Here is a 13,801-nt window from a genome sequence, read left to right as displayed (position 1 = left end):
CTATTTAGTAGCAGTCCCTTTGCAGACTGCCTTTGTGGGGTCCAGTGCAGTTACCAGGAACTTCAAAGGTAGCTCTGCTTAAGGCAGGAGGCTGTTTCCTGAGCTCTCCAGAGAACTCCAGATTTCTCTTTTAACCTAAGTTATCCTATGATCTTACAAATACAAAACTGGAAGGAAAAAAAGGCAGCTAAGCTCAGATTGAAGCATAAGGCCTTAAGACTAACATAACTGCTACTGTTTCTAGGCAGAGACCTCTTCCTAAAGCCAAGCCTGTGCTTAAAGAAAGCCTCTTAAGTAAAATAACCCAGGGCAGTGAGTTGGACTGATGGGCTGAAAACATGGGCATATATATGCTTTTGCTCAGACACTTCCCACTTAGACATGCCAAAGAAATGCAAAACTAATCTAGGCAAAAAAAATATCAATTGTAGCAATACATAGCATAAAATAGTAATTAAGATGGGGCTGAGGGAGAGTGGGTGGCATGGAGAGGTTTGGGGTTTTGAGGCTTTGAAGATGTTTCTGGAAAAAAGTATTTTATTTTTAAACTATCTGGACTTGTTTTACTTATTTACAGCCCCAGAGTCTTCCGGGAGAGGGATTTTGATCCTTAGCTACATAAAGAAGTAATCTAAGAATGAATAATTGCAAATTCCAGACATGGAGATTGCAGGTTTGTCTTTGATGAGATTCAAAAAGAAACATGATTTGTGTCATGCTGGCAGAGGTTCAAGTATTATACGACCACAGGCTAAAGCTAACGCTATAGGAACAAGACTTCTGACATTTGAAAAAGCCAGACTGACAGACCCAAAGCATAATGCGACTGTTTGCGGAAACTGATGGATAAAGGTATCAATATTGAAACAAGGCGCACATTTAACAAAAAACATAATGGACAAGTTCTGGCTGCGGACAAATTCTGACTGGAATATGAAACCTTCAGAGCAGGGGTGATACAAAAACTGTCTCTAGTGGCTAGTTCACACTGATCATAAGTGGTAAAAATGAAGTATAATCAGCCTGTGGAAGTAATCACATGATGGGGCCAAACACAACTGCAGGAGCATACCTTAACTACTCATAACCTTCCATCTTATTTTTCTATTTTTATAAAATAATGCATTTATTTTGAAATAGGATTGAATAGCATTCCCGATCTTTGATAGGGGATCCCTCTTCAGTTAAGCCTTTCTGGTCATATAGGACAACTCAAATGTCAATATGTCTAATACAAAATTAATATTGCACTTCATAAAACTAAAACACTTTTTTTTTTTTTTTTTTTTTTTTTCCAATTCCCCTATGGGAAATAACTTGCAGTGCTACGTTAGGGATAAAATAGTTGAAGGCTAAGTTCAACTGAATTTGGTAAAAAGAAAAAAAAAAAACAACACACACAATGTTATATGACATACCATTTCTCAATTGCTTTCTTCACCACTTTGGTGTAGATGCACAGAGACTGGCGCACACTTCGTTGGGTTAGAAACTGGCTGGATAGCCAGGCCCAAAGAGTCGTGGTGAATGGAGCCAAGTCCAGTTGGAGGCCAGTCACTAGTGGCGTCCTCCAGGGCTTGGTGCTGGGGCCGGTCCTCTTTAATATCTTCATCGATGATCTGGACGAGGGCATCGAGTGCACCCTCAGTAAGTTCGCAGATGTTAGGTGCGTGTGTCGATCTGCTCGGGGGTAGGAAAGCTCTGCAGGAGGATCTGGATAGGCTGCACTGATGGGCTGAGGTCAACTGCATGAAGTTCAACAAGGCCAAGTGCCGGGTCCTGCACCTGGGGCGCAATAACCCCAAGCAGAGCTACAGGCTGGGAGAAGAATGGTTGGAGAGCTGCCAGGCAGAGAAGGACCTGGGAGTGATGGTGGATAGTCAGCTGAATATGAGCCAGCAGTGTGCTCAGGTGGCCAAGAAGGCCAACGGCATCCTGGCTTGTATCAGGAATAGTGTGACCAGCAGGGCTAGGGAGGTGATCGTCCCCCTGTACTCAGCTCTGGTGAGGCCGCACCTCGAGTACTGTGTTCAGTTTTGGGCCCCTCGCTACAAGAAGGACATGGAGGTGCTTGAGCGGGTGCAGAGAAGGGCGACAAAGCTGGTGAGGGGCCTGGAGAACAAGTCCTACGAGGAGCGGCTGAGGGAGCTGGGCTTGTTCAGCCTGGAGGAAAGGAGCCTCAGGGGCGACCTTATCGCTCTCTATAGGTACCTCAAGGGAGGCTGTAGCGAGGTGGGGGTTGGTTTGTTCTCCCACGTGCCTGGTGACAGGACGAGGGGGAATGGGCTTAAGTTGAGCCAGGGGAGTTTTAGGTTAGATGTTAGGAAGAACTTCTTTACCGAAAGGGTTGTTAGGCATTGGAACAGGCTGCCCAGGGAAGTGGTGGAGTCACCATCCCTGGAAGTCTTCAAAAGACGTTTAGATGTAGAGCTTAGGGATATGGTTTAGTGGGGACTGTTAGCGTTAGGTCAGAGGTTGGACTCGATGACCTTGAGGTCTCTTCCAACCTAGAAATTCTGTGATTCTGTGATTCTGTAGCACTTTGCCTCAATATAAAAATTGATCAAATGGAATATCTGCAGCCTAGATACAACTTACCTTTCAAGACTCATTGGTCCAGGCAGGTCTACTCCAGAACACTATAAAGGATAGTACATAAGTACATTTGTACAATTTATGCTGTATACAAGTTTCCAATCCTATAGCTACACACAGGACTACACATGCCTGAAAAATGACTTGTATATAAAGTTATAAAGCATCTTAAAGTTGTATTTATAATGTTGAAAATATAACTGCTCTACCATTGCCATGAACTGTGCTTTTGGAGAGAAGTTAGCTCAAATGGAGAAAGATGAAGCAATGTTTCAAATACACTCTTATCATTTCCTTTCAGCAAGTCCTATTTCACCTTTTTGCCCTGTTAGTCCTTCCTCCATACACAAGGGAGAGGATGAGTGAACAATAATTCGCAGGCCTGTCCTAACTAGGACTGACAGATTCCTTCTTCTTGACAGTGACTGTGAGCATGAGTTGTACTGTCATGCAGCCTTTTTTCCTTTTTGGCACATTATTCATTTTTGGCACATATTCATTATTCATACGATGGGTGAGCAATTGGCTAATGGGCAGGGCCCAAAGGCTTATGGTAAATGGGGCTGCGTCAGGCTGGTGGGCGGTCACCAGTGGGGTCCCTCAAGGCTCCATTTTAGGGCCGGTACTTCTCAATATTTTTATAAACGATCTGGATGTAGGAATAGAAGGTATTTTGAGCAAGTTTGCTGATGACACCAAACTTGGAGGAGTTGTGGACTCGAATGAGGGCGTAAAGGCCTCGCAGAGGGATCTGGACAGGTTGGAGAGCTGGGCGATCACCAACCGCGTGAAGTTCAATAAGAGCAAGTGCCGGGTCCTGCACCTGGGACGGGGAAACCCTGGCTGCACGTACAGACTGGGTGATGAGACGCTGGAGAGCAGCCTAGAAGAGAGGGATCTGGGGGTCGTGGTAGACAGCAAGTTGAATATGAGCCAGCAGTGTGCCCTGGCAGCCAGGAAGGCCAATCGTGTCCTGGGGTGCATCAAGCACGGCATCGCTAGTAGGTCAAGGGAGGTGATTGTCCCGCTCTACTCTGCGCTGGTGCGGCCTCACCTCGAGTACTGTGTGCAGTTCTGGGCACCACAGTATAAAAAGGACATGAAACTGTTGGAAAGTGTCCAGAGGAGGGCTACGAAGATGGTGAAAGGCCTGGAGGGGAAGACGTACGAAGAACGGCTGAGGTCACTGGGCCTGTTCAGCCTGGAGAAGAGGAGGCTGAGGGGAGACCTCATCACAGTCTACAACTTCCTTGTAAGGGGGTGTCGAGAGGCAGGAGACCTTTTCTCCATTAACACCAATGACAGGACCCGCGGGAACGGGGTTAAGCTGAGGCAGGGGAAATTTAGGCTGGACGTCAGGAGGGGGTTCTTCACAGAGAGGGTGGTTGCACACTGGAACAGGCTTCCACTGGAACAGGGAAGCGGTCACTGCACCGAGCCTGTCTGAATTTAAGAAGAGATTGGACTGTGCACTTAGGCACATGGTCTGAACTTTTGGGTAGACCTGTGCGGTGTCAAGAGTTGGACTTGATGATCCTTAAGGGTCCCTTCCAACTCAGGATATTCTATGATTCTATGTACCAGTGGCAGCTCAGAACATATTTACTTCCAAGAATCATAAACAATCCCACAAAACTCAAGTGAGCTAGACTTGCTTATAAAACTTGAGTGACACCAGTGTTGGCTGAATGCTGTCCCGACACAAGTGAACTCATTTGAGTGTTCAACTTCTGGAACTGAGGCTTGCATCTGGAAAAATTACTTCTTTCTGAAGCCACCTCCAAATGCACCCTTTAGTATCCTTCAGCAGTTCTCCTGCTAATCTAAAACTACACATTCAACTACAAAACTAAATTTTTGCAAAGCAACACCAGACGCTTTGGAGACGGTCATGTTGCACTTGACTACTGTGTCAAAATAGTGTCAAATACTTTTTACAGTCCTCTGGTTATGCAAATAGTAAATATGACCTCTACCGAGTGCTAACCATCAGTGAGACGTTCATTTTTTTCTCATGGAAAGAAAGGTAAATACTTTACTGATTTAACTCTTAAATAAAATGCTGATATTATAAATGTTCAGCTGCATCATTTTTTTTTTTAATATCTACCTTGCAGGAGAGTCATGCTTAGAACAAGTGTATATGTGCATACCTACTAACACTATGCCTACACACAGGAACAGGCCTGAGCAAAAGCTTTTTCTCCTTTGAATGCAGATGTTTAAATACAAGTTACATTTCAAAACTGACTAGGAAAATACCTGGTTCACATTAGCCTTCTTAATTTATATTGGCAGAAGGACCATTCTTGGGCCACAGGTGTGACCAGATCTACGTCAACATCAAACAAATAATGTATTTCTAAATGCAAGTGTTAATAAATACAATTAAATTGCCTTTTATAGTCAGAAGTTGTCAACAAGGACGTTTCAGCAGAACCTTAGCTTATGGAGCAGAATCACTGCTCAACAATTTTATGGAAACACTACAGTCAGAAAACAACCAGTGTGGCTCCCAAGTTCAGACAAACAAATCTGTGCAACCAGCACAATGCTGCAAAAAAAATCAACAATGTTTGCAGCACGTAAACACCGTAGGGCTTTTGGCCTTGTTAGATGCATCTTAACACAGAAATATTTTTCTGGGCTTTGTACTGCATCAACATCAGTTTCAGTGAAACACTACAGCTCTGCCTTAGAGAGGATACCACCAGAGTTCCATGTTTAAAACATGTCAGAAAGGTACCACCCTGCCCCGTTGCTAATTGAGTTACCTTTCCCCAACTTTTGGGATGCAAAGTACCTTTTTTGTTCACACATACACAACTGCGATGTTTACACATGCACACACAGCTTGGCAGAGATAAAATATACCTATTCATTATAGGCTCTGCACTTTACAGTTAAAGGTCAAGCAAAAACAAAAAGCTAAAACAAATACAAGGCAAACTAGAATGGAGGGTATACAACATACAGAAATACAAAACAACAGGTATCTTTGGCAACAGGCTTTCACATGAAAAAGAACAAGAAAATAAGCAGAAAGCACAAAAAAGACTTGAAGAACAAGCATTATTGTTCAAAAAACAGAAACAAAACAACCAAAATGACATTTTAAAGAGCACCCAAAAGCAGAAGACTTTAATATATTACATTTTCCAGGTATAAGAACAAAAATAAGAGGATGGATATGACCCTTTCCTGTATGTCACTTCATCTAAAAATTTAACGTGAACCATATTAATTAGCAAATGGATTTGGTTCCAAGGAATTAATCTTGCATAATATTTTTTGATAGTCAATATAATTTAAAAAGTGGGACTGTGGAGTAGGAAAACATACACGCAGATGGCATTTTGGCACATACTGACCAGTGTAATAGAAAGTTACTTTCCCACCACATTAAAAATGGAAAGCACACCTTTACTTCACAAATACAGAACAACATCATTCATAGAAGTGAACGGGTTTTGTGTAAACTGAAGGAAAAGTAATGAATGATAAAATAAGACATCACCTATTTCCAAAGAGATGATAATCTCTGCAACTCCAGAAAATACGCACTTATTTTCTTTGAAGGAACCACTTTGCAGCCCATACTTGTTTTCCTTTTAGATTATGTAATTTTACTTGTTCTTGAGTCAAAGGGAGGAAACATGAATGTTTTGGCTTTAATCACTGACAGCATCATTCCACATCATAAGAAATCTAGTCCCCCGATGGCCTGCTCTGCTGCGACAGGATGTTTTATTAGCATGGAGACTGATGGATGTGTTTTTATTTATTTTTAAATGTTGTAATCTACAAAAGCAATACTGGTCCCTGCATGCAACTGCAGTGGTCCCTAATATACTTTTTGACAATAGGCAAAGGGTCATCTCGCATAGCAAGAACAGCCTCCAGCACGGGATAAAAATATAAGAAAAGCATTTGACGTACTTGGATCTGACAAGATTGAGTCGGTTTTCGGCAAAAATTGGTCACAGCGGACTCCTTGGTAGCCCTCTTTGCACCTGAGAAAAAGGGGATAAATGACAAACATACGCATGCGATAGTAAAAGGTTAATTTCAAGGTAGCAAAATCAACTGAAAATTTCCCTTTCAATGCTGTGAGGGACTTGCAATATTCATAGTTATTTGAACTATTATAGAAGCAAGGTAATTAAAACACAACAGGACCACATAAAATCGTTTGTCTTTAAAGAAATTCTTTTCAATCCTTTTTGGTTATTTTAGAAACTATCAAAAGAAACATCATTTAAGCATAACCTTTATTTAAATATCAAATTAAAACTCAAATATCAGTTCAATGATCAAAGAAAAACCCTCAATAAAATAGACATTCGTAAATAAGTTAAGCCCATTAGATAGAACAAAACTTTAAAAAGCTTCTACATTGTACAAAACAAGAGATTTACAACTCATTCATCTTAGGATGTTTGAATATGCAGTGAACACTTATCCAGCCATTAATTTTAAGACTAGTGCCTACTGTGCTTAAAAGATAATGTGTTTAGGCTTGATAGACAACGTCAGACATTGCTTGTAAGTGAACAATCTTAGATATCTGTGGCATTCAGTTTTGAAGCACATAAACCAGAATATCTCACTGCCGCAATAAACCTGAAATTGCTTTGACTAATATTCTAATACTGTTATTTATCTTGCATCCTTACTTTGAAGAAATTCCATTTGCTGCATTTGGACTGTTCTCAGAACAGTCTTTTTCATTTCAGCTAAGCATATCAGAATCGGGCCTTTAATTATTTATTCGTTAAGCAGTTTAACAGAGAAAAGTGATGGACACTTTAATTATAAATGATAGCAACAGGGACTACTTATCTCCCAACGCTCCTGCACATCATATAAACAATATGCTCAAATCAACATCAGTACCTTCATTAGGATTGACAACTGTATATGATAATGTCAGGAACAGAAGTTCTGCTCCTTCACAGTGTTTCTACTCAGGCTTCCTCTAAAAGTTGCCTTTTAAAATGCTTTTGGATTAACAAATTAATGTTTCAGAGAGAAGTGCATCTCACCAGCACTGATTTAGGGGTTAAAAACAACAACTTTGTGAGTAAAATATAAGTTATAAGAATTCCTATCAGACCCAACAATCTACAGTAGAAGGATTTTAAAAACGTATTTTTTCAATACCTCCCTGAAGGATACCTAGTGCTTCTTTGTCATTGGGACCTGCATATCTATAAAATGACTGACTGGAAAAAAACTGAATTTGGATCCTGTGGCAGTGATCTCAAATTGTCAGTCAAGGAAAAAACATTCTGAAGATATATATACACAAACACACATACATATATTTATTTTTTCTTAATGCAGCATATTGAGTTAAAAACTGGCCACTATTCAGAAAAACTGAAGAAGTCTTCATATACTCATACACTGTTGCATGTGTTTTTTTTTGTTTTTTTTTTTGTTTTTTTTTTTTCTTTGTTTTTTGTTTTTTTTTTTTTTTTTTACTCAGATTATAAAATACCATAAGCAGTCTCACATTGAACACAAACTTTCCTTCTCACTCTTGAGGAAACTTGGTAGACTTCATCTCACAGCTTAAGAACAACCTTCAAGGATGGTGATATTCTCTGCATTATCATTTTCTATTAACTTCTGGATGGACATTTATACCTACCTCATTTGCTATTGCCCTATTACAGACTTAAAATTCTCTGTATTGCAGTGTTAGTCTGCAAGCCGAACCAGGGTTCATCACCTAGCCTAACTCCACAACTGAAAGCTTTGCTGCTACAGGCAACGACAGAGTCACAGAGCAATAACTCCTGGAAGAGCTGTGTGTGACTACCACCAGGCAGGACCAGGCAGAGTGATGCTACAAGTACTGTACAGCAGCAGGAGCTACCCCTTCCCATCCTCTCTGACAGCCAACACGGCCATCTCAGCCAGCAGCTCTGCTGCCGTCCTTTTATATCATTCCACCCCTCCTCATGTAAAAAAACAGGTATTTTATTGTCTCACTTCACAGCTGAGAAAGAATCTGCACCATTTGTTTCAGCTGTCAGATGGTCCAGGTAACTAATTGCTTATGCTGGAACTGAAGGAGAGAAACTTTGCTCCTATTAGCTGCCAGGGCAGGCAATGAACTCGGGGGTCTCTGTTCCAATTCCACCAACTGTATCAAGAGCCAAGCCAAACACCAGTCTTTTACTTTAGAAAAATGTTTTTCCTGTCTGTCAAAAGCAGTAACTGGAGCTGTGAAAATTCTCTTTTCCCTTTAATGTTGTTCACAAGGGCTACATTTTACCAGCTGCAAATTCTGCAGAGGCCTATAAAGTTGGTGTCCTTGAAAACAATCTGATGCAAGACTCCTGTAACTGGTAAAGTATCACACAAGTACTAAGTTAGATGTGTTTCCATGGCTTTCATTTCCTGAGTTTGTAGGAGCGATGGGTTGGAACAGAATATATCACAGAGTCCCTCAAATTTACATCTGATGCCTTGTAAAACTGAGCATCCTTGGTTGCTGACTGGATTGTGCACTGCCTCAACTACGCTATGCAATCTGCAGATAATAATGGGACTGGCTGTCATATCAAGCTATTACTTCTGTCCTGGCTATATCATACTACTGCTCATCTCCAACAGCGTGAAACTGGAGCATACAGTAATCAGATGGTTGACTGAGTTGGATGCATCTTAAGTAACATTTTCACTTACCTGTTCATTTCAATGAACATGCCAAAACAAGAATTTATTTTTGTTATTTTCAAAACTGAATAGAGGTGGCTGATATATCAAAGAATAAACAAAATCTTTTAATATAAAAATGTAATCTTACACTAAGATAATAGCTTGTGTTTTAAAAGATACTAATGTTTTAACAAAGATAAAAACTAATTTATCTAGTTTCATTATCAAATAATTTTTGAAATCTGTAAGACATCAAGTAATAACAGTACCTGCTCTGTCAATATCACACCACAGTTTAAATCTTTGGAATAAAGTCTTGTGAAATTTAAGTCTTGTAGAATACACACATAACAGATATAACGCTGAAATACAATAAAAGCTGCTCATGTCGTGGCATCCTATAATCTTTGCTAAAGCATATGCTGTCCATCCTAAAGTGCCAGATGTGATAGTTGTGCCCACGTTACCTGACAAGTGTACGTGTTGCTAATTGGCATCATGCCTCTAAGGAGGAAAACCAAACAAAAAATTATTAAAGCAACAGTGTTGTGTCAGATTTAGAAGTTCAGAGAAGTCCAGTTTAGGTCCTTAAACACTGCCATGTGCAGTGCAAAGGATCACATTTATATTTGTGCATGTATTAGAAAAGCTGTGAGCAATCAGGAAAATCTTCAGAAATACTCTGATACAGATGAATGTACAAATGATCATTTGATTGTATAACAAGCAAGGGCTTATTAGAAATGGCTTTAGAAAATAAAAGAAAAGAAAATGAAACTAGGATAAGACATTGCTCATAGTGAAATGCAAGCTCTGACCTGTAGGTGGGACCCTATAGCAAAGGGCTGAAAGCATTGTGTAAGCTCTGATCCAACACCAGAAATCAGGTATCTTCTAAAGCACTTTACTCTATGAACAGACTTGGGCACGTGCTCAAGTGCAGACCATGGTGATAGGCTCTTTAAATAGCATTAATTAAAGACTAAGTGCAAAGTAAATATGAAAAGGGAACTCACTATTTTTCACTCTGATTTTCTCCCCAAGTAACTGTATCTGTCTTAGCTCTGGACCAAAATTATCAACAAAAGTTTAAGAAGGATTTAAATTATTATGTTTAAATTAAAGAGGTATGAAAAGAGAATTCTAGATAAAGCTGATCTGTAGCTACTGAAAATCTTACAACCAGTACATGACTAAATGATAGTTACCAAATTCAGCCAGAATTATTTTATTATATATTCTTCACATCCTTCACTTCCTAATATACTTTAATATGATGATTTTTAAGGTCACCAAAGACAAGCTTCATTGTGTATTACACTTACAGAACCACCCACAACATACATGTACTTTCTGTGAAAACACATGCAGAAGCACATTTCTCAATTGTGGTAGTAAGGTTTGTTTTCCTTTTTTTTTCTCTCTTTTTTTTTTTCTTTCTACTCTACTCAAGCACATTCACACTTAAATATCAAAAAGTCAATTACTTTCTCATGACACTATTAACAGCCATTGTACTGAAAACCAGATGCCAGGTAACAGCATATCCTGTATGTTTTAATTGTTCTCTGAGACAAGCATCAGCGATCCTGGTAAAGAAATATACCAATGGTTTACACATTTTGATCAATATTTGTTTTCACACAGAGAATGCAATACACGTTATCCTGGGTTAGAGCACCAGTTATGCAATAAATATATATTGCAAGCCATGACATTTTATGGGCTACTGGGTTGTACTGGAGTTTAGCCTGGAATATGCCATAAACAATGAAAAATAAGTCCTCTGCTCTGCAGGTAAGCTAATGATAGGCTTCTCTGCTTTCAGCTAGAATGACCTTAACTGTAATCAATGGAAATTTGTATTTATTATTGTAACTGTTGTAAGGCAAAGATTTCGTTCACAGGGAAGAAAAAAAATCATCTCAACAGTGAGGGTCAGACAGGGCAGCCTGTGCACTGACCTGAGAAGTAAGAGATATGCATTCCATTTTTGGTGTGAAAATGAAGCATGAAAGACTCAAGCCCAGGTTTTCTATATCCCAGAAATGCAACGATCACTTGATTATTTTCTATAACAGTACTTCCTAGAATAGATAACCAGAATCGTTTAGGTTGGAAAATGCCTTTCAGATCACCAAGTCCAACCATCACCTAACAGTACCAAGTCTACCACCAAAGCACATCCTACATGTCCATGTGCGTCCACACAGCTCTTCAATACCCTCTAGGAATGGTGACTTCACCACTTCTCTGGGCAGCCCGTCCCAATGCCCAACCATCTTTTCCACGAAGAAATTCTTCCTAGTATCCAGTCAAAACCTCCTGAGGCTGCCTCCCTGCGTCCCACTGCCTGAGAAGTGAGAGCAGCACCTCCCTCACCACAGCACCCAGGCAGCTGCAGGGAGCAATGAGCCCTGCTCCAGCTTGAGCAGCCCCAGCACCACAGAGGGCCACCAGGACCTAAGCACAGAACCTGGCCCCGCCAAACCAATGAACACACAACTTCAACAGGGTGCAAAGAAACTTCCATCACAGTTCTAATCTAATCTAATGCAGGAACAGGTGAAATAGCCATGTGTCAAGCCTCAGAAAACTAATACTGTTATCAGGTGGTGTTTACACCCAACAGTGTTTGTAGTGGAATACAAAGCAGAAGTAATATTGTAACGCAAAGTGAGCTAACCATTATTGCAGACTTCTCCAGAAATTGCCACAGACAGGGCACATGGTGAGCAGAGACGACTCTTTTCTCTTTGCTAACTTGTTCCTGTAGTCTCACAATGGAAAGACTTTTTGAAGTTAATATGACCTTTCCAATATTGTCTCATAAAAGGTTCATGCAGTAACTTACAGGCAATCTGTTAAAGGAAGAGCCATGGCTTTTCTTGGTTGTGAGAATGCAGGTGGGCACTGGGCTGCAGGAGCTCAGGCTGCAAGCGGTCGGGTCTCAGTAACATGAGCGGCAGGAGGTGCAGAAGGGAAGAGGAGGAGGAGGAAGGGCGACAGCCCTGATACAAAACCGGTTATAAGAGCCTGCCATAGCAACAGAGGAAACTGCCCTTCATTAATTCCTCCCTTGATCTATTTAGCATCACATCATATGTAATTTAATAAAGCTTAATCTCTTCCTAAAACAAAGCGCTAGATTGTAAAACTAGATTATAAAAATGCAGTTTCTCCTCAGTGATTTTCATTAGCAAAGATGGAAAGGTGGTTTACACGCTAATAGAACTGTACATTTGAAGGATCCTTTCTGAAGGCCATATCACTGATGATGTGCTCTTAAACATGATTCCATTTGCATTATGTATTGAAGATGCTCATTCCTCTCATACCTACAGCAGCAACACAAACTCATTTCCCTGCTAAGATACTCTTCAGTTTCATAAGCAGTAACAAACTGCATTCTAAAGATTTTTTTTCTAGAATCTAGAATAACTTCCACCCAGAGATGAAACTTTCTATATAATAAAGGTTTCATATTCAGGGTTTGAACATTTATTATGATTTTTTTTTTTTTTAAGACCTTGCAATCTATGTTGTGATTAAATTAAGGCATGCATCTGACTTTCCTTTTCCTTTTTTTAAAAAGAAATAAGGTTCTTTATTGTGTAAAGAAATAGTACAATTCTTACAGAATGGACATTATCAACTTTGGGGAAAAAAATCACCGTTCTGTCAATTTTCTTTTAAAATCCTGCAATTGTTAAAAGTAAGTAGAACAAGTAACCACAAAGGAAATTATATTGAAAATGCAGCCAGGAAAGGGTGAAAAAGTTTTCCTATATAATTCGTCCTAAAACCAGGCTAGCTGAAACACTAACTTCAATAGAGAAATTGAATCAGACTTTTTAAAGTCTTTACTTATTGGTATAATTCACTATATTTTTCAGGCTAGAAATTGTCAGTGCACCTCTCTGAAATAGGGAAGTACTATTATGCACTTGTAGCAAATGCATCAAGATTTAAAGGTCAAACCTACAAAAACCTATGTCATTGCCTAGATTTGGATAATACAACTTTCAACTCATTTGTTGACTCCAGTCTTTCAGGTTCCTTTAGCTTCAGAGAAGCTAAATGGGGATACTTTAGTAAAATTGGAATTCTCTAAATCCTCTGTAGGAACCATTGAACTAAATGAGCCTTTTAGCATTTAAAAAGAAGTTATATGAATTTGATTTAAATGCCTCAACCAAGGTTATGCAGAAACTACCAAATTATCATTTCTCTACTGCTCTGGATGGTTATCCTTCATTTTTCACAAAGGATAGGTCAGAAAAAGAAATAAAAAAAATAGCAAGATGTGTTGACAAAGCCATTCAAACTGTCCAGATCTGTGGCAACAATTCAGTAACCATTCCCTCTCCTGTCACCCACAACCAGCTTTTTCATTTGGTGTTGCATGAAAAATTAAAAACAAAACAAAACAGAACTGTTGCATTGTGCTTGACTATAACATTGACTTAAAATTTAGGTTAGCATTTGTATCCTGAGAGATATGGTTAATGTATAACAGATGTAAAAGAAGTAA

General features: G+C 39.6%; 1 protein-coding gene across 1 annotated transcript in view; it reads right to left on the bottom strand.

Annotated features, from left to right (window-relative positions):
• Positions 1-13,801, bottom strand: part of NRG3 (neuregulin 3) — a 406,497-nt gene that overhangs the window by 101,999 nt on the left and 290,697 nt on the right. The window contains exon 3 of the mRNA XM_082764302.1: positions 6,535-6,608. Coding sequence (XP_082620428.1) covers positions 6,535-6,608 — 74 coding nt within the window. The remainder of the gene's footprint in view (positions 1-6,534; positions 6,609-13,801) is intronic.

The sequence above is a fragment of the Aythya marila genome, assembly GCF_965140915.1.
Source record: "Aythya marila genome assembly, chromosome: 7".
NCBI lineage: Eukaryota > Metazoa > Chordata > Aves > Anseriformes > Anatidae > Aythya > Aythya marila.
The sequence above is the reverse complement of the archived record's forward strand: the minus strand, read 5'-3'. Positions and strand labels throughout refer to the sequence as shown.